The sequence below is a fragment of the Leptonychotes weddellii genome, chromosome 10, assembly GCF_054177405.1.
Source record: "Leptonychotes weddellii isolate Sample4059 chromosome 10, ASM5417740v2, whole genome shotgun sequence".
NCBI classification, from domain to species: Eukaryota; Metazoa; Chordata; class Mammalia; order Carnivora; family Phocidae; genus Leptonychotes; species Leptonychotes weddellii.
The window spans coordinates 50,308,966-50,330,444 of NC_138378.1; the positions used below are offsets into that span (position 1 = coordinate 50,308,966).

Sequence of the window (21,479 nt, forward strand, 5' to 3'; positions counted from 1 at the left end):
AAAAAAAAAAAAAAAAAACCACCACATTTTATTTTACACTCTGACCAACATTTGGCACCACCGTGAAGGGCTTGCAGCATGCTGACGTGAGGTGTGCCCTGAGAACACTGGTGCACCGAGCTTCCAAATTTGGGGGTAATGTTTTGTTTTAAGAAGTTATTTTAATTTAATTTAAATTTATTTTATTTTATTTTTTAAAGATTTTATTTATTTATTTTTTTTAGAGAGCGAGCGAGAGAGAAACAGCATGAGAGGGGAGAGTGTCAGAGGGAGAAGCAGGCTCCCCGCTGAGCCGGGAGCCCGATGTGGGACTCGATCCCAGGACCCTGGGATCATGACCTGAGCCGAAGGCAGACGCTTAACCATCTGAGCCACCCAGGCGCCCAAATTTATTTTATTTTAAAGATTGATTTATTTGAGAGAGAGGGAGCACACAGAGGGAGAGGGAGAAGCAGACTCCCTGCTGAGAGGGGAGCACGATGTGGGGCTCGATCCCAGGACTGAAGGCAGATGTTTGACCTGACTGAGCCACCCAGGCACCCCTAAAGAAGTTATTTTAAAGCCTTTAAAGATTATTTCTGGTCATAATTTCATTCTTTAAATTAGAAAAGAAAACACGAAAAACATTTTGTAGTGATGCTTTCTCCCACTGTCTTATAAATAAATGCTAATTGTAGGAAATTGGAAAAAAATAGGGGAAAAAAAGAGAAAACCCCAAATCCCACAGTTAACGTTTTTGAATTGATTTTCTAGCTTTATCCGTGAATTTCGTTTATACCATTGCGCTCATAGGGACATGCAGTTTCGTATCTTGTTTTTTTACTTCACAGAGTAATAGCACTAGAAAATGTGTCGCAGCATGTTTTGTGTGTTTGTGTGATTTACTCAGCCTCCCTCCAGACACCTACTTCCTGCCCCTGTCACGCCACCCCACCCCACCCAGGCTGCCTGAGGGATGTCAGCGCAGTGGGCTTGCTCAGGCCCATCTGTGAACGGGACCCTTGTGTTTTGGATGAGGAACTTAAGACTGGAGAGGTGGCCTGCTGTCACTCCCAGCATCTTAACTTTTGTTGACACTTAGTACTACACTGTGCCAAGCTGTTAAAACAATGACTTGCTCACGGTCACCGGGTTAGTGAATAAATAACACTCTGTTCTTCCACATCATGGCCCTCTCGCAGGGGATGGTTCAGAGGCCTGTGTGCATTCTTCCCAAGGGCGAGTGCTTAAAAAATATGTAGGTATTGATGAATTGGGCCCCTGTTCTAGTTGGATGGTCCTCAGCACACATACTACCTGTCGCTAGGATTGTTTTCCCCATCTTTTAGGATGTGGATGATGATTGTAGCTCATAATCATTCCCTCTGATCATCTCCTTGGTGGTGTCGAGAGCTCACATTGCTACCAGCGACTGGATTTCGTGAGTAGTCCTGCAGGAGACAGTATGCCATGCCAGGACAGTAGTCATACTTACTCCATATTTTCTCCCTAGCTTTTCTTGTGGGATATGGAATTCACTCCTGAACAGACAGCCTACATTTTGCTTGGTTGAATGAAAGAGTCAAGCAATTGCAGAAATTCAGCCTGGCTCTTGCTGGCCCAAGCGGTGTAGCGGACATGTTGGTGGTAGGTGCCAGGTACGGACTCCTTTCAGACCCTTCTCTTCCTAAGGACCTGGGAGTGTAGGTGTTGCTCCCTAGGGGCTCTCGCTGGGTTCAGGGATCTCTGTGATGGCATGGGGTGTGTGTGTGTGGATGTTTCCTGAGGAAACCTTCTTTCCCCTTCTGTGAAGTGACTGCCCAGGGCTATGCCTGCCTACCTTTCAAGGATTCCTCATTTAGCAAGTAGCCTGCTAGTGCCAGGCGCCTATGTTGCCCTTCTGTTCTCCCTTCTGGGAACATGAGTTGGTCTGCTCAGAAGCACAGGCTGTTAGGGGCACCTGCGTGGCTCAGTCAGTTAATCATCTGACTTCGGCTCAGGTCGTGATCTTGGGGTCTTGGGATTGAGCCCCGCATTGGGCTCACCACTCAGTGGGGAGTCTGCTTCTTCTGCCCCTCCCCCCACTCATACACACGCATGCTCTCTCTCTCAAATGGATAAATAAAATCTTAAAAGCATAGGCTGTTAGTCTAAGCATAGGAGGTAAAAGATGCTGGTTTGGGGACATCTTCCCTGTATATGAATCCTGACTCCTCCCCCACTTCATTTGCTGCGTGACCTTGTACCAGCTACATAATCTTTCTGAGCCTTAGGGGTTAAAACCATGCCCACCGTTGGCATAAGGAGCCGTTTTTTCTTATTTAATGTTTTCTTAATATTTTTAGAGAGAGAGCGTGTATTGGGAGGGGGAAGGGCAGAGAGAGAGGGAGAATCTTAAGCTGGTTGCACGCTCAGTGTGGAGCCTATTGCAGGGCTCCGTGTGGGGCTTGATCTCACGATCCTGAGATCATGACCTGAGCTGAAATCAAGAGTCCATGCTTAACTGAGCCACCCGGGCGTCCCAGCATAGAGAGTCTTAAACAGAGGTAATGAGTGGGAAGAGCTTGTTGCAGCCCCTGGCACATGCTGTATGTGTGATAGGTGTTAGCTGATGACAGCAGTAATGATATCCACAGCGTGGGGGTGGGGCTGAGGGTGGGGGGCCTGAAATGGCTTGTATTCACATAGGCACCGCTGATAACAATGTTATAAAGGCTAGACTGTGGTATTGCTTTGTACTTTTTCAGTAACGCTCTTTGGCATTGTTTTTCTCTGACTTTATTTTTCTTTCCTCTCAAAAGAGCTCCTTGGTGATTTGAGACGCTTTACTGTATTCCGTCAGGGGAGATGGAGGTTTGCTCTGTCATAGACTCTCTTAGGTGAAGCTGGTCAGTATTGTCATGTGACTTCTAAGTTCAATATTTCTGGGCTGCTGAATTTCAGAAAGGCTAAGAAGTTAAAACAAAATTAAAAACCCTTCAATGGATTGCTAGCATTTCACTATAATAATAGGGATCAGTGGGGTGCTTGGGTGGCAAAGTCAGCTGAACATCTGACTCTTTTTTAAAGATTTTATTTATTTATTTGAGAGAGAGAGAGCATGAGAGGGGGAGGATCAGAGGGAGAAGCAGACTCCCCGCTGAGCAGGGAGCCCGATGTGGGACTCGAACCCGGGACTCCAGGATCATGACCTGAGCCGAAGGCAGTCGCTTAACCAACTGAGCCACCCAGATGCCCCCGAGCATCTGACTCTTGATTTCAGCTCAGGTCATGAGCTCAGGGTCGTGAAGATTGAGCCCTGTATGGGGCCCCGCGTTCCTTGCAGAGTCAGCTTGAGATTCTCTCTCCCTCTCCCTCTGCCCCTCCCCACTGCTCGCGAACACACTCTCTTTCTCTCTAAAATAAATAAATAAAATCTTTAAAAAAATAATAGATATCAGTTTCTGAGCTGTAAGGCATAGCTGTCTCACTCAGAAGTTCTTCCATGTATACAAGTGTGTGTGTATGTGCTCATGCCCTCTGAATGCCTTCTTTCCAAAGACCATATGCCCTTAGCCCATGCCCTGGTAGAGGGCAAGCTTGTGTTAGGGTCACACATGAATCAGCTGTCCACTGTGTCCTTGGGTCTGTCCAGGGGTTTCCTGGGACTTTGTTTCTTATCCAGTGTTTCTGCTGAGATTGGGATTTCTTGCATGGGGCTTCTGTGCTTTTGCATTTAGTTATTTTACTAAGGAGACTAACAGGTGGCTTTCCCCTACAGGTGGACTGGTTTATTATTTTTTAAAAATTGAGATATAATTGATATATAACACTGTAGAAGGTCTACAATGTGCTGATTTAATACGTTTGTAAATTGCAATATGATTACCATTGTAATGTTAGCTAAATCTTCTGTCCTGTCACATAATTATTATTTCTTTTTTGTGGTGGGAACTATTAAGATCTAGTCTCTTAGCAACTTTGAAGTTTGTAATACAGTATTGTTGACTATAATCACTATGTTGTGCATTAGCTCTCCAGAAATTGTTAGTTGCATATGTGTATCCTTAAACAGCTCATTTCCCCACCCTCTAGCCTGTGGTAACCACCAATTTACTCTGTTTTTATGGGTACAGCTTCTTTTAGATTCTATATGTAAGTGATACCATACAGTGTTTGTCTTTCTCTGCCTTCTCTCTTAGCATAATGCCCTCAAGGTCCATCCATTTGCAAATGGTAGGATTTCCTTCTTTCTCTTGGCTGAATAATATTCCATTGTGTGTACGTGTGTGTGTGTGTCTATGTGTGTCTGTGTTTGTGTGTGTATTATTCCGTGTCTTTTATCCATTCATCTGTTGATGGACACTTAGGTTTTTTCCATGTCTTGGCTATTGTAGATTGGTTTATCCTTACCTTCACTTTCTGTTCTCTTTAGCAGCTTCATCAGATAATGAAGGCCCCTGCTTATTGTGCAAATAATAGGCCTGAACCAGTGATTCAGGATCCTGGAGAGTTCTCAGTAGCCCCCACCCCAGGCCGCACCACACACCTCTTGCATCTCTGGATTAGGATTTGAAATCTCTCCAGGTGATTCCAGTGCTCAGGCAGGATTGAGAGCCCGTGGAGTCACCCGCGGCTAATCCTGAGATGTACGGGACAGGTGGACAGATGCAGATCAGAGCCTAGGAAGGCCTGTCCCTGAGGGTGTGTGAGAGAGGATTTGCACTGGGAGCAATGGCTGAGAAGGGTCAGGGTGGCCCTCAGCATGTGTGGGTTTTCCTGTCAGCCCTGTTTGGTCGGAGGAGCTGGCTTTCCGATGATAGAGCATCCCTGTTGCTGGCCTCTTGCCCCTCCCTCCCCTTGGTGCTGCCTATGGCAGGAGTCAGGGACCCTCCCTGAACCATGGGGACAAGCCCCTGAACAAAGGCACAAGGGAGGCCAGGCGCAGCCAGGAGGACAGGAGACCAGGATTCCACACCAATCCTTTGCTTACTTGGGTTATTTTGCCTGTTTTATGGAGAGAGACATCTTTGTATACATTGTCTTTGTTTTATCTGGTCCTTACTGTGACCAGTAAGGGGGGTTATTATCCTCATTTTACAATAAGAAAATTAAGGCTTGAGTGGAATGAGTGATGTGTCAAAACATGGTCGTTGTCCTTTCAGGGACCCCCGCAGAAGAATTGTCTGGATGGAGGCCAGATGGAATGGGTAAAGAAGAAAGGGGGTGGTAAATGTGTTTCACTTTTCTGCAACTTTCAAGGTGAAGGGAGCAAACGGAATCACCAGCTCAAGGGCAAAATAGCAGGGTCAAGAGTCTTAAGGAATCTGGAGAAAGATCCTGGGGTGGTGGTTCTCAGTCAGCCTGCACAGCTGAATCACAGGGGAGCCCGGGCAGCACCCCAGACCAATTACACCAGACTCCGGGGCCCGGCCCAGGCATCAGTATTTTGGAAGCTCCCCTATGCAGCTACTCTGCATTGAAGCCAAAGATTGGAGGGAACACGTGATTGATTGGTTGATTGATTAGAGAGAGCGAGTGGGGAGTAGGACAGAGGGAGAGGGAGAGAGAGAATCTCAAACCAACTCCACTCTGATTGCGGAGCCTCACATGGGGCTTGATCTCACGACCCTGAGATCATGAACTCAGTCGAATCCAAGAGTCAGATGCTCAACTGACTGAGCCACCCAGGTGCTCTGGGAACACCTGTTTCAGATTCAGAGGGGTCATTAATGCAACTGGGTCCAGGAGGGAAGGAGTCAGGAATATGAATGGGGGGCTTGTGTCTCTTCTGAGGCCAGCTGGAAGGGAGCAACATGGCAGATGGAGACGGGACACGTGGGTGGAGAGGACATGTGGGCTCCTCAGTCTGCCAAGACATAGGGACGAGGGGCTGTTGTGAAGGAATCTGTGAGTAGAGTAGTTTGTACCCACCTTCCTTGCTTCCCTGTCCCTTCAGGCCCATTGGCTGGAGGGGTCTTCATGTGAAGGGGGTACTGCACGTTTCTGTGGAGTAGAAAAGATTTGGACCAGGGGCTGGAAGATGCATGGCCAGCAGCCCTCCACCCCTCTGCACATGAGGCCCCCTGAGGGCACTTAGAAATGCCAAGGCCAGGCCCTAACCAGGTCCATAGGACTGGAGTCTCTGGGTGGGGCCTGGGGGCCTGGCCATGTGCCAGGAGCAGTGAGAGCCCCCTGCCCCCCACATTGAAGTGGGCCCAGTCCTCACCTAAGCATGACTGTGACCAATGGGAACCACAATAACTGTAACTTCGGCCATTTCAGGAACTTCTTCGAATAAGCATTGTGTTTATGTTGATCACGAGGAAGTTACCAGGAGCAGACTCTACAGCTTCCATGCAGGGGGCTCTCTCCCTCACCTCCCCATACAGGCAAATTCCAAGGTGTTCACTCTTCTAAAGGCTTAAAAAATGTTTTTCCCTCTAAGCAACTGCCGTAGACTTTGAATGAATGGTTGCCTCTTCCCTGAATTTGTCTTTTCGTATGCTTAGATTATTGACAAGCCAGGGCAATAGATAAAATAAATAATGTTAACAATTAGTAAATAGATCTTGGTTATGCAATCCACTTTGGGTCCAGAAAGACGGTCGTACATTGTATGTTGGACACTCTCTCCCTCTTTGCATGCGTGCACTCGGACCAGTAGGAAGTCTCGCTGAGTGGGGCAGTGCATTAGTTGCCTAGGGCTGTCGTAACAAAGAACCGCAAACTGGGTTGCTTAAGACAACAGAACAATAGTTCTGGGGTCTGGAAGCTCTAAATCAGGAAGTTAGTGGGCCATGCTCCCTGACGCCCATAGGAGAATCCTTTCTTGCCTCTTCCTTGCTTCTGGTGATGGCTGAAAGTCTTTGAGGTTCCTTGCAGCGGGACAGCTCTAATCTCTGCCTTCAGTGTCACATGGAATTCTCCCTGAGTGTCTTCTCATGTGGACACTAGTCAGATTAGCCCAGTATGACCTCATTTTAACTAATGACATCTGCAAAGACCCAATTTCCAAGTCAGGTCACATCGTGAGGACCTGGGGGTTAGGATTTCAGCATCTTTTGTGGGAGGACACAACTCAGTCTGTAACAGGTACTCTGCATATGTTTCAAGAACCATGCAGACCTCACTGGACATAGGAGGAAACAGAGAGTGACGGAGGTGAGGACACTTATCTAAGCCACACAGCTAGTAAGGGACAGAGTCGGGATTTAAACCCAGGACTTTGTGACTCCTGAATATATGGGTTCTCTAGTTTAGATCAACTGAGGGTTCTTTGGGGCTTCCTGTGGAATGGAGTCCATGAGTCTTCTGGGTCTTCTCAGGACATTGTGGATATTACTCAGCTCTCTGAGACCGGTTGAGTACTAACATATTACTTTGCAACCCACTTCACCTTTCTCAGTGAAATAAATATCATCCATTTGCTAGGAGGAAGCACAGAAACGTGAAGTTAGTTTGATTTGTTGAACCGGTGGGATTGAATGGGGACTTTTCTTGTATTTATTTTTACGTCCACTCTTACTGCTCTAACAACTTAAAATTGTCTTAAATGATATAAAGAGAAGCCTTTTAGGTCTTGGCTAACCAACACCCTGCTGAAAGTTGCTTGTCTCTTGGGATCCTCCTATGTCCTCAGCCTTATGTGATAAGGACTTAACCTGGTTTCTTCTGGTGGCCAGCTTCTCCAACACAAAAGTGCTCTGAATGGAAGAGCCAGGTCATGCGATGTCCTGGTTCTGTCATTACCACGGGGTGGATGTCTGGAGAATAAATGTCAGAGCGTTTGGCCAACAAGCGCTCTGCACTGGCTTGTTGCAGGGATCCAGAGTCTGAAGGCTGCAGCAGCTCTTCCTAAGTGAGGAAGGCTTTGAATAGTCAGATTTCAAAATCAGAATTCCCAGTAGAAAACTCCTGTAATAAAGAGCCATCCATGAGTCTGAGAAAGTAAATTACAGCTGCTAAGGCGTCTCCATTCGATCTGATTAAATTTTAATTTAATTTGATTCCCCCCCCCCCCCCCTATTTACTGGCTCCATGTTTGCTTTTCCCCAGTGGCTCTCAGCCCATGGACATTGGTAGATGGGCATCTTGGGTTCAGAAAGAAACGTTTTCTAAAGGGCTAGGTGACCACTGTTCCATGATGTGTGATGGCTGTAGAGACAGGGGTAAGCTGTCATTTTTATCCTCTGTCCCTTTCTTCCCCGATTCTGCCTTGGACCCTGTCATGACCCACACATGCCTAAGCCCTGTACCAAGGCTTTCTTAGGACCTGAAGATGGCAACATGTTCTGTGACATGTGCGGACTGGTGGCTTCTTACAGACCGGGTCTATAGGAGTGTCACCTGATGGGGAAGGCAGACCATGGGCCATAGGAGTAAATCTACTTCCTTATTTCCATGGGCTGGAACACCTGTTCTTGGGGAGATCGGATGTTCTCCTTCCTCTCTAGCTGGCCCTGTTGTCCTTTTTCTGCCTTTCCTGCATTAATGGTTAAATTACCATCTGTCTGATCCTCTAGAAGGGAGGGCTCAGCATCTCAGAGTATGTATTTAGTACAGGCTGGGGCTTCCGGGCTGTGTGCTTTCTGCTAACAGCAAAACAAAACAAAAAATAAGAAAATCTACTTAATCCCTGAGATAAATTTAGTTACTGAAACCCTTACCTCCTGCCTGGTCTAAGATAAGATTAGTGGAGTTCTGCAACAGAACCATGCAATTGTTGGTCTATTGTAAGTCTCGGAAAGACTGACAGATGGCAGACTCTGAGTAATCGGATTTCAAGCTCAGAATCCACAGTGAACAAAACTCCAGCTACTTGTAGCATAGGAAAAAATAATTTCTTTCAAGTGAACTTAAAGACCTGTGTTCTTTGATTTTATTTTACTCAGAGGATTTATTAAGCAAATGTTTATTAAAGGCACACCAGGAGCCAGGTACGCCAGGTGTTGGGAACTGATAAGGGGTTCCTTGCCTTTCCCTCGGTACGTGCATTTAAAGTTAGAAACTTGTATAGGTTATAAACATCTAACATTTAGTAATAGCAAATTAGGGGTAATTTGATGCCTAAAAAGACTTGTTATCAAGGACAGAAATGTTGAAACCAAAGTCAGAAGTATGGGCTTTATCGCAGGGTAGTAAAGGGTATTGTGAATAATCGTGTCAAACAGCGGTGTGCTAAGCTTGACCTCTTTTGGTATACCTGCATACTCTCCAGATGAATGGAACCCACTGTGGCCTCATGGCTGTAGTTTAGCGATGATGACAAGACTTTACTTCTGGGGAAGGGTTAATCAAGCTTCAGTGTGCCTGGCACTAAACGTGTCTTAAAAATTGCATGAGTTGCTGTATTGAAATGCATGTCGTTTGGTAAGCCTGATGAAACAGGCGGACTCATCCCTTTTAAGCCTTGTTTGCAGTTTTATAGCCTCCCAGGGGGCTCTTTCCAGGCGAGGAGCTGGAATCCAGCAAAAGTACTGTCTTTCATTTTGAACTTGGGTCTATGGAAATGTCTTGCTTCACTGACCCTTTTGACTCTCCTATTGATTTCCATTTTGCAAAGGAGGTACTATTGCCTTACCTTATTTATTTATTTTTCTGCAATCCTTGAATGCCTCTAAGCTCCATTTCCTGCCTTTAAGTGTGTACGGGGCCATTAAACACCAGTGTGGTTGGCGAGTCGGAGGCAGAATTGTGACTTTAACAGCATGCGGTGCTATCAGGCAGCAGGCTGCATTTAATGAAATTTGGCTGGTCAACTTGTTTATGCACCACATATGAGTCTTGTTGACCAAGTTTAGCAACCTTTCTGTAACTGTTTCAGAGCACGAAGGGACAGTTCTTTGGACTTCATGCTCAGCCTTGTTTTTCACTTCCAATCTTCAGTATCCCCGATGTGGGAACGGAGAAGTCTTTATCTGTGACTAGTTAGAAAGGAGGCCAAAAGGGCATATACCAAGTTATTGTCAGGTGGCAAGATGTGAGATAAATGTTGTTCTTTGTGGTTTTCTGTAGTTCAAAATGTGTATTTATTTTGTAATCAAGAAAAAAAGAACAGATCGCTTTAGAAGGGTAAATTGAGACTAAACTTTATTATTTTAGGGAAGATTTTTGGAAAAGATATTTTTTAAAGACTTTATTTATTTATTAGAGAGAGGGGGAGAGAGAGAATGAGCAGGGGGAGGGGCAGAGGGAGAGGGAGAAGCAGACTCCGCACTGAGCACGGAGCCCCACGAGGGGGCTCGATCCCACCAAAGGCCGAGGCTTAACTGATTGAGCCACCTAGGCACCCCTGGAAAAGATTCTCTTTATAACTGGTTCTCTTAATGTGATTTTGGGAGTATAGGTAATAATGCCTGCTGGGCTTGTTAAACACAGGATGTCAAAGGTGATAAATTATTACTTCTCAAACAGGAAGTCTACTGTAAAAGTCCACAGGTGCCAGAGTATACCAGGCTGTTTAAAGACTTGACCCAAGCAGATAGTTTCTCAACAAAATCGAGAGTTCAGAGATGTTTTGCAGAAGGATTTTGATTCTTTCGAAGCAGCAGAAACTGGCAAGGGAGTATAGCTGCTGCTCTTACATTTGATTGGACCAGGGCCAGTATAACATGACTTTTTGACTTGTTTTTCTAGGCTTCGTGGATTAGGGGTTACTGGAATCTAAGGAGGAAGGTTTGGGGTTAAAATGAGTGGCAGTACCTTAAAAGAGAAGGAAATCCTGCCATTTTCAACAATGTGGATAAACCTCGAGGACAAAGTCACAGAAGGACAAATGCTGCATAATACCGTCTATATGATATGATGAATCTAAAATAGTGAGACCCATGGAAGCAGAGAATGGAATGGTGGTTGCCAGGGGCTAGGGGGAGCAGAGAACGGGGAGGAATGAGTCAGAGGGTACCAAGTTTCAGTTATACAAGATGAGCATGTCCTAGAGATCCACTATACAGCATAATGCCTATAGTTAACAATCTTGTACACTTAAATGTTTGCTAAGAGGGTAGATCTTATGTTAGATGTTCTTATCACAATGTTACATGTTACTAAGAGGGTGGGAGGAAACTTTTGGAGGCGATGGGCATGTTTATGGCACAGATTGTGGTGATGGTTTCATGGGTGTATACTTATCTTCAAACTCATATATTAATTATGTATACCTTTTTGTATGTCAAAAAAAAAAAAAAAGAGGGTGACAGATACATGAAAAGGGCTGACAGAATGGGAAGGGCAGGTTAGCATGGGGCTAGAACCATCAGGATGATTCGGTAGCCTTTGGGAGGGACCAAAAATGATCTTTCGGTGTCCAGGGAAGAGCTTTGGGCAACCCTGGATTGTGGTGGGCTTGGAAATACAGAGGTGGAGCAGGCATCCATTCTTCCCAGATGCCCCTGGCGGCCAGCATCTCATTTGGAGATGGTATCAGGTCTTAAAGTCAACCTCTTTGTTGATTCTTGTTTTTTTGCCCCTTACCTTTCATTTTATAGCCTTGAATCATTCCTGCACTGTAAGAATTTAATCCTAATTGCCTTACATAACCCATCGTGCCAGAAGACCAGATAAATGGCCGGTCAAGTGGATGGAAATGCTGGGGAATTTTCAAGATAGTGTTCATTATATCCGTAGGCAACATGTGTCTGTTAAGGCAGGGCAGTCACTGTGTTTGGCTCTCATGATGGTGTTTTGTGCAGGATTCTTGTTGTCATGCACTTTGAACATTACGTCACCCCTCTCGGAGGTTCACTATGACAGGATCCTTATGTTCATCTGAGCCAAAGCAGGCGGCTTGGTCCCCATCCAAGGATTATTTATGGAGCCACTAGAAGAACGTGTCAGGGTTCAGCAGTGTGGACACAGAGCACGTTTATGTTCAAATGCATTAATGATTCATCACTTGGGGAATAGAGTTAGGAAAAGTTGTTTTTGTATTTACTTTAGGAGCCCAACTGTGGACATTTGACCATTAGAATTGTCATGCTTTTTTTAAAGAATTGTGGTAAAATACACATAACATTAGCCATCTCAACTATTTTTTTTTAAAGATTTTATTTATTTATTAGAGAAAGAGAACAGGGGGAGGGGTAGAGGGAAAGAGGATCTTAAGCAGACTCCGCGCAGAGCTCCATCTCACGACCCTGAGATCATGACCTGAGCTGAAATCAGGAGTCGGACGCTTAACCAACTGAGCCACCCACGCGCCCCTCAACTGTTTTTTTTTTTAATTTTTTTTTAAGATTTTTATTTATGTATTTATTTGAGACAGAGAGAATGAGAGAGAGAGAGCACATGAGAGGGGGGAGGGTCAGAGGGAGAAGCAGGCTCCCTGCCGAGCAGGGAGCCTGATGCGGGACTCGATCCAGGGACTCCAGGATCATGACCTGAGCCGAAGGCAGTCGCTTAACCAACTGAGCCACCCAGGCGCCCCCCTCATCTGTTTTTAAGCGTACAGTTCATATTGTTATGCAGCCATGGCCACTCTCTGTCTCTGGAGCTCTTTTCATCTTGAAAAACTGAAATTCTGTTCCCAGTGAAGAAGTTTCACAGCCCTTGAGTGAAGGCAAAAAGAATTCTCTCTCTCTTGAGTCCAGCGTGAACAGGACAGTCAGTCTGCATTGTAACTCCTCCTGGCTGATTAGAGGTAGCCGCCGTACCAGCCATCCTGTCTTGGTTTCCTGGGAGGGTAAAGGGTCATTATGTGGCTGTCCTTGTTCCCGTGTATCTGGGATGCAACGTGCAGGTGGGGGCTTGGTGCCTGCCCGTCCTGTTCTCGAGAGCCAGGGCCAGAATCCCTCCCTTGTGGTGCCCTTGAAGCTGTCCTCTCTGGACCTTCACTTGCTCAGACTCATGTTGTGGATTTGGCAGGCTCATCCTGTCCCTGTGATGGGCACATGGCTGCTGGGTTATCCACTTAGTTATAAAGCCGAGCTCCTCCAGGGTCCGGTGCTAGAGCTTCCTGCATGATTCAGTTACCCTGTGGCTTTGCCCACCGATCGACTGTACTCTGAAAATAGCGGGAATCATACGGAACACACACTAAGAGGTATATTGAATTATATAAAATGCTTTGTAAAAAAAAAAAAACCACTCGGAGTCTAGTAATTTGGATTATGAATTTTACTTAGAATAGGTAGAGCTCTCGTGTTGAGAATGCAAATATCCCCAACATTTATCTTCTTTTTTCAAAGATAGTAGAGAGGACTTCGTGTGATCTTTTAGGTTATTTATTACTTTTCACAAATAAAAGTTTTTTCCTTTATCCTGGTTCTTTATTTGCTTTTCCACCTAAGTCTCCAAAACAGCACTAGCAGCCAAACCAAACAGCCCTAACGTGAAGTCAGAACTCTAGACTAACTTAGCATCCCACCTGGACTATGGTGCTGAACTACGGTGCTGTGGGTGTACGTCACATTGATGGCTTGTGTGTAATGATGAGAAGCTCTTTCTTGGAGTAAAAGAATTTTTTTGTCCTGGGGCTGCTGAGGTCTGTTCTAAGCCCAACACCATTAGGAAGACCTGCTTTCTTCAGTGCAGGGGGAAAAAATAGGCTGCTCTCTGTTTTTTGATTTTCCTTAAAATGCTTTCCACGGGGGCTGGGTGTTGCTGTGTTTTAAATGAGTTTTACTACGCTAGGGTGCTCTTGCTGGTAAGAGCAGAGCACTTTGCCCCTGCTGCCTGTGGTTAAGGCCCAGGCCCCACACAGAGGTTATACAAACCAGCAGGCAGTGGGCAGGCTTCTCCAAGTGTCCCTGTCTGTCCCATGTCAGTAGCGGCCCTTTCGTCTTAAACTTGGTACCACCCGTGTGCATGAAACGCAGCCAGAATGAAAGAACTGCAGCATTATCACTTAGAAGCAAATTATTCATAGGCCCCTTTTGGGCCCTAATTATAAAACTTGTCACTCGACATCTATCTCAGCCAGAGTTGTTATTCTAATAGCCTAAAAATAGGAGAGTTGCACTCCCTGAGCCGCCAGGAAGGTTTTCCTGTAGAGCCAGACAAGCCATATGGAGCTGCTGCAGAAGGCAGACCAGAATACTCCATGGGGGCTGCCCTGCATCTGGGGGGATTCGTTCGTGGAGACAGAGCAGACTTCGCCAGTCGGGGCTTGGGAGAGCCAAGTCAGTCTGAATGGAGTGAGAAGTGTGGGTTTGTGGATGATGGAGCATTTCTGAAAATCATTGTTGCCCTGTCTTAGATAGCCCTAGAGCAGGGGGAGAGGAGGCCTGCTCTGGAGCTGGAACTGGCAAGGGCCAGTGGTCCCTACAGCTCAGAGCCTTAGCGTCTCTATCCCTCCCTCCAGAGGTGGCTAAAGGATTAATGATAAAACGGACACCATTATGTACAACTTCAGTATTTTTTCTTTTCGATGAGCCTGAGCCTGGCAAATAAATATTGCCTCAAAGACATCCGTGTGAGTTGTCTTCAGCTTCCTTATAAAAAGACAGGAAGTAGGGCTGTGTACCTTGTTAGCAGTTATGTGTAAACATTTTGCCATGTATTTGCTTTATTGATATGTAAGTAAATATATTTTTCTCTTTGACCCATTTGAAATTTGTGGACATCATAACCCTATTTTCTCATGACTTTGATTTCTTTGCCACGCTCACCTTTTTCCTTCACCATTGAGCAGAAATTTAAGGTTATATTTTTCTTCCTGATGTTTCATTTCTCATTTTGGTTTTCCTGCTGAGAACTCTCACTGACCTGCCTCCCACTTGTGCATCTTCTCTGCCATCTTGGCCCCTTGTCTGCTATTTCTCTTGTGTTTGTGCTCTGGTTTACCCCGGATTCAGAGCCTGTCTGTTCCTGGGGCTTCTGCAGGTACAGTCTGCATTTGTGCAGATGTGGGGGGCCCTTGTCTGCAGGTGGACGCTGACTGTCCTGACTCCCCTTGTCACTTTTTAAAAAACTGAATTCTATTTTTTTAAAAAGATTTATTTATTAATTAGAGAGAGAGAGAGAAGCAGATTCCCTACTGAGCAGGGAGCCCATGTGGGACTCGATCCCAGGACACTGGGATCACGACCTGACCTGAAGGCAGGCGCTTAACCGACTGAGCCACCCAGGCGCCCCACTAAACTCTATTTTTTACAACAGTTTTAGATTGACAGAAACATTGTGAAGGTAGTATAGGGAGTTCTCTTATACCCCACACCCAGTTTCTCCTATTATTGACGTTTTAGTGTGGCGTATTTATTACAATGAACGAGCTGATATTGGTGGATTATGGTGGTGGGCAGAACAGACTCAAGCCTGTGAATGTTAGGTTCCGTGGCAAAGGGGAATGAAGGGTGCAGGTGGAGTTGGGTTGCTGATCAGCGGACCTTAATATAGGGAGATGAGCTTGAACTATACAGCGGGGCTCAATGTGATCACAGGGGTCTTTAAAGCTGGAAGAAGAACTCATCGTGGTGGTGTTGGCTCTGAAGATGGAGGAAGGGGCTGGGACCCACATAAGGGGAGCTGGGAAGGAGAAGCAAAGGGATTCTCACCTGGAGCCTCCAGAACGGAACGTACCTGTTGACACCATGATTTTAGCTCAGTGAGATCTGTATCAGACCTCCGACCTACAGGACTGTGAGATAAGAAGTTTGTTTTGTTTCAGGCTCTTGTGTTGCTTGTTACTTGTCAGAGCAGCAGTAGAAAACGAGCACAGTGATGGTTCACCAAAGTCCATGTTTTATTCAGATTTCGCTGGCCTTTTTCTGCTCCAGGGTCCCTCTTAGGATACCGCTTCACCTGCAGTTGTCATCTTGGCTGTGACCATTTCTCAGACTTGTTTTTAATGACTTTGATGGTTCTGAGAGTACTGGCCAGGCATCTCGTCTGTGTCATGCATGAGGCTCCTTTGCTCATGTTTGCTTTGTCTCTTCAGACTGTGTTTTCTGGCCTTCGGCATGCTTTGTAATTGTTTCTGAAAGCCAGACAGGATGTGTGGAGTACTAAGAACTGAAGAAATAGTTCTTTACTGTGAGTTTTATGGGCTTCTGACCAGGACTTGGGCTGTGTTTGTGTGTTGTAGCGACAGGTGCCTGAGGTTCTCAGATTCCTCAGGTGTCCTTGCTTTGGTCTGTCTTTGGGCTTCCTTAAGAACGAACTCCAGGGCGCTGGCTAGCTCAGTCAGTAGAGCATGTGACTTTTTTTTTTTTAAGATTTAATTTATTTATTTGGTGGGGGGCAGGAGAGAGCACACGTGTGCGTGCCAGGAGGGAGGGGGATAGGGAGAGAATCTTCAGCGGACTCCACGCTGACCATGGACCTTGAGGGGGCGCTCCATCTCATGACCCCGAGATCATGACCTGAGCTGAAACTAGGAGTCTGCACTTAACTGACTGAGCCACCCAGGCGCCCCAGAGCGGAGGACTCTTGATCTCAGAGTCATGAGTTTAATCCCCATGTTGGGCATAGAGCTCATTTAAACCCAAAAAGCCCGAACTCCTCACATGGACTCTGAGTCTTTCAGCTCTTCCAGCTGTCATGCCGGAGTCTGTTGATATGGTGGTAAAGTATGGGGAGAAGAAGCGCCCTGTAAATCTTATCAGAGAGTCTCGGTCTTTCAGTGGGTCTGTGTCCCTGGAATGTGTCCTTGACAATGTTTCTTGGACGCTTCTCTCCCCCACCCCCCACTTAGGTGAGACTGGAAGACTGGAGCAGGTTGGAGTCAGAGAAGCACCCTTCGCCCAGCTGGGGTAAGGTTCTGGAAAAGTCTTTCCCCTGGAGAGCAGGCCTGTGTTATGGAGAATGCTCTGAGGACACCGCACTGTGAGGACTCTTCCCTTGCCCCTGGGCGAGCATGTGGGGGGTTTTCCTGGCTCTTCATAATGAGAACCTGGTGGTAAAAACTGTATGGGTTTGGGGCCCCCTAAGACTGTGGCCATCAGGAGTTTCTGACTTTCCTGCTAGTCCACACTCAGACCCCACCAATTTGTCAAAACCACTGCTGAAGTGTTCCTACCAGTTTATGGCCCCAGCGGCTTCTGCTTCAGGTGAGCAGATCTTGGCTGTGACTTTGGATTGTCCCTTCTCTCCAGATTTCTGGGTTATGATTTTGACCTGTGACCTTAGTTCTCTGATGGGCCCCAGAAAACTACTGATTGTGAGTTTGCTCAGCTTCTCGTTGTTAGGATGGGCGTGAGGACTTCAAATTCTTTACAGGGTGGAGCTGAAGCTAGAAGTCCCTTTTTTACTTCACTGCTGCCCTCCCCACCTTCCCGCCCCTGAAGTTCGGTACCAGGTTGGTTGTGTTGGTATAAAACATCCTGACCATTGCAAAAGCTCCTGGGTTTTGAAGAGAAAAAAAATCATTCTTTCCGGTCAAAAAGACTGCTTCTGTGTTGTGTTGATGCTAAGTTATTTCCCACCCTTCTCACTTCCTTCTTATGTTGCTCAGGTTTGTCTTATTAGCAAACTAGATGCTGATTCTACAACTGATCTCAAATTGGGAAGTGCTAAGTCTGCATGTGGGATGGGTGAGGTTTTTTAGCACCTTTCTAGTGTCCACCCACTTCCCTACCATTCACCCCCTCCAGGCTTTGACAGACAAACATGTTTTATCAATCTTGTACAAATGCATCTTTAACTTTACCCTGCCTCCTCCTCCCCCGCCTGTGCCTTTAATCACAGAGCCCCCTCTAAGCAGCTGTGCTTGTTCTGTGTTAAAGTAGCAGTCCCTTAATCCACCTGACAGCTTTCAGCCCTGCTCAATTATCTGTAAGTTGAGAGCAAGGCAGTAAGGGGGCAAAAATTCTGAGCAGTTTAAGGAACAATCGCTATAAAAACTCATGTACCCTTCCTTCTTCCCCTCAAGCCATTAAGTGGGACAGATCAAGGTGATTGTATGGGTGGGGTGGATGGGCAGTTGGAGCCTGAATAGGGTGAAGAGGGCATCTGTCAGAAAGGGGACTTTGGTAGCAACAGGAGGATTGATCAGATAAGTAAATACATTAGGAATAATGGAAGCCAGGTTCCTTGGTGTTGGAGAAGAGAGTTGCAAATGTGGAAAGAAACTGGAATGAACAATATGGTATGGGATCGCCATTGGAGGAGGTACTGGTGTGAACTCAGTTTTTATGTATAAAATCAGTGTAAAAATAAAAATGTTAATGTGTACTTGTATATACATATGTAAACACATATATACCCATACATATATGCGTATACATACATATCTGTCCACTGAAAGGCTCTGGGAGCAAGCACCCCCCAGAGCAGTAAATGTGCCTGGCTCCCAGATCTTGGCTTTTAAATACCATCCTTCACTAAATGAACCAGGACTTCTAGGAGAAGTGGCTGATTCCAGGGCTAGAGCAGGAAAAATGCAGGATGAACTGGGATTATTTGATCATGCCAGAAAGTAGAAGGAATAATGGGGACATGTCCAAAGGACACAGAAGCCAGCTTGAAGGGGCTCCCACTGGCCAAGTCAGAGACCATGTGAACATCAAAATAATCGTAATACTAGATTGGATAAAGTGGGAAAACACGAAACCATACTGATAGCAGTAAAGGAGTTGAACATTTAATGAGGAACGTAGTTTCAAAGTACTTCACAGAATACTTGTTAATTACAAAGGGAAAAAGGAGTTAACTTTACAGTGCAGGAGCTTGGCACTCTTACCAGTAATGGGATGATCTGAAATCATCTGCCACCTGGCGTGTGGGGGCGTGTGTTTCTGTGGATTCATGATGATATTCATTACAACAGAATGATAAACCTTTACTTTGTATGCTTTATGGTCTGTGAAGGACTTCAGTTTATTATTTGCTTCTCACAGTCCCCTTCTGGAGTAGGCAGGGATTATTCATCTGCCTTTGAGATGATGATATAATAATAACGGTACTTCTTACACCCAGGCAATAAATAGTCTAAGACCTTTTGAATGTTGCATACGTTAATTCTCACAATTACCCTATGAGGTGGGTATACTGTGATTATTCCATTTTACAAATGAGACCAAGGCACGGAGAGGTTAAGTAACTTGCCCGATGTCACACAGCTTGAGAACTGGGGAGCTGGGACTTGAGTCAGGCATTCCGACTACAGATCCCCAGCTCTTATGTACGGAGTCATGTTGCCTCTGTAATGGAGACACTGAGGAAAGCAAACAGGTTAGGTGACTTGTCCAGGGCCCCTTGTTCACTTGGTCATTGGATTCTGCAAATCTGTACTTAAGTGCCTGTTAATGTGAGGCCCTGTTCCAGATGTTGGGTGACTGGTACTAGGCAGCCAGAGTCCTGGGGCTCACGGAGCTCAGGCTCTTGAGAGGTGAGTTGAAGACCTGGACCCAAGCCTGCTGCCTTCTGGTGTCGAGTTTAGACACCAGCTGAGCTGTGAGCAGGGAGTGGGCAGCTGGTCAGTCCCCGTGCTCAGAGGTGCGCTTTCTTTTTTCTTTTGAAGGTCGCCTGGTAGGTGCTCTGGATGCAGTGCTGGATTCCAATGCACGGGTCGCTCCATTTCGAATTCTGCTTCAAGTGCCTGGGTCCCAGGTTTATTCTCCCATAGCATGTGGTGAGTTACTGAGTGGATCAGACGTTTACTGGGCCATAGCCACTGGTGAGTTTTGTTCCGGTTGGAATATTCCAAACCTTAAGGTCTAAGCATGCTGAGTATCTGCATGTTGGTGAAGCTTGAAGGTAACTCCTTTTAGAAACTCATCTGCTTTTATGAGCTCTTTTTGTTTGTTTGTTTGTTTTTCAGCCATCGAAAGCACATAAAGGCTACAAGCTTGGGCACCTTAGCTTGGGCATGCCAGGCTTTCGCGTGGTGTGTTATTCCAGGGTGCTCTCTCATTGACTATGAATGGAGCCCTTTTCTCTTTAATTTTGTTTCTGACCTAACGAGTGTCTTCTTGGGTGTGTGCCCCTACGGTAATGGTACAGGGGAAGAGTTTGAGGCTTCTGTCTGGCTCAGGGCAGTCTTCACCCCCTTGCCCCACATTTATGCTGCATCACTAGACTGCTGTGCCCCACGGGAATTTGGAAATCCCCTCATCCTCTTCATCTGGGGTTTCAGTCCTCCTACAGTGATGCTCTCCCTGCCCTGCCAGCATCGCTGGGGCTAGGGATCGTCACATCTGAGGAGCCCCTTCTATTCAAAAACAAGAAGAAGATGTGTCTTTTTAACTACACAAGTCATAAATGTTCACCTTCCAGAAGTTAAGTTGGTAAGTGAGAAGGACAAGGAGATCTTCCATACCCCCTTCTCAGTGCTCATCACTCTTTTGTGTACATGTGCTCATATACATAGAGGCTTCTAGTTTTGTTTTTTCTCTGAACACTTTACTCGCTACCATAAATTTCCAACATCACCGCACATTCTTTAATACTGGATTTTTTTTTTCCTGGAACAATATAGAAAAGTACAGAGAAGAAAATTTTTACCACATCCACCATCATATTCTAAGCATTGCTAACATCTCAATACGTTTTTGTTTCCCCCGGTCTGTTGTGTTTTGTACTAGTTAAGACAAATCCTTCTGTATTTGTATAAAATCATAAAAATGATGCACATTCAATCTAATCCATCAACACTTGACAAGTACGAAGAAGAAAATGTCTGTCACCCCACATCCTAGCCACCCAAAGTAACCTCTGGTCACCCTGGCTTCACCTCATCAAGACCACTTTATACTGCAATTAGGGCAGGGGCAATGATAGTAGACAGAAGTACCTTTGTGAAAATGCAACCCTGCTATTTTGTAATAAAATAGTTACAATGCTAATAATTGACAGTGGTATTTTGTAACAAAAGTATTAAGTTTTACTTGATCTCAGTAAACGAGAAGCTGAAGTAATGAGAAGCAGAGTTCAAAAATAAATGTTTCCTTAACACGAGAGCTTATTTTCTAAAAGGTTCATCGAAGGTTAAGGGAAGAGATTTGTGAAAGCATCACAGGGTTAGGATTGCGGCTTTTTGAAGCAGTGTTGCAATTCTGACCGTGTGCGTTCACTCCCCAGCCTAGAGGACAAGGATGCCAGCATTCTTATTCTTCCCCCCTTCCTCTCCAGTTTCTCATTTAAAAACATGTTATTATTAACTTCATGTCGTACTTTTCATTCTGTCCGTCACGATGCTGTCCATCATTCTTTGGTTCTGTCCTCTATTTAGATTGACATAATGCTTCTACTCAGGTATGGCTTTCCTAATACAGAACCTTTAATTTTGGCTCATCTCTCTCTCTCTTTTTTTCTTTTTTTAAGTAGACTCCATGCCCAGCATGGAGCCCAACATGGGGCTTGAACTCATGATCCTGAGATCAAAACCTGAGCTGAGATCAAGAGTTGGATGCCCAACCAACTGAGCCACCCAGGTGCCCCAATTTTGGCTCATCTCTTAATTGCCTAGATTCCTGTTTTCTTCTCCCAGTAATGTCTCACATTTACAGTTGTCTGTCACTTGCTTTTGGACTTGAGTGACACCTTGGCTGGGTATGATAGTCTCTGGCCATCCAGAGCATAGTGGCCATTGCTCCAGGGTCTTCCTGTATTTAACGAGGCAATGGGAGAAATCTCAGGGTGGC

The 21,479-nt window shown here is 45.7% G+C and overlaps 1 protein-coding gene across 9 annotated transcripts in view; it reads left to right on the forward strand.

The window, feature by feature from the left end:
- TBC1D8 (TBC1 domain family member 8) overlaps nucleotides 1-21,479 on the forward strand; it is an 84,961-nt gene that overhangs the window by 4,517 nt on the left and 58,965 nt on the right. For 5 of the 9 annotated variants that reach the window (XR_014149226.1, XM_081833410.1, XM_081833409.1 and 2 more), the window contains exon 2: nucleotides 19,358-19,513. The exons of 1 other annotated variant lie outside the window; for it this stretch is intronic. Coding sequence is in view for 7 of the 8 variants with exons in the window: in XM_081833410.1 (XP_081689536.1) it covers nucleotides 19,358-19,513 (156 nt within the window). In the remaining variant the exon portion in view is untranslated. Of the gene's footprint in view, nucleotides 1-19,357; nucleotides 19,514-21,103; nucleotides 21,270-21,479 lie in introns of those variants that run through there. 3 more of the 9 variants (XM_081833404.1, XM_081833405.1, XM_081833408.1) reach the window with 2 other exon arrangements.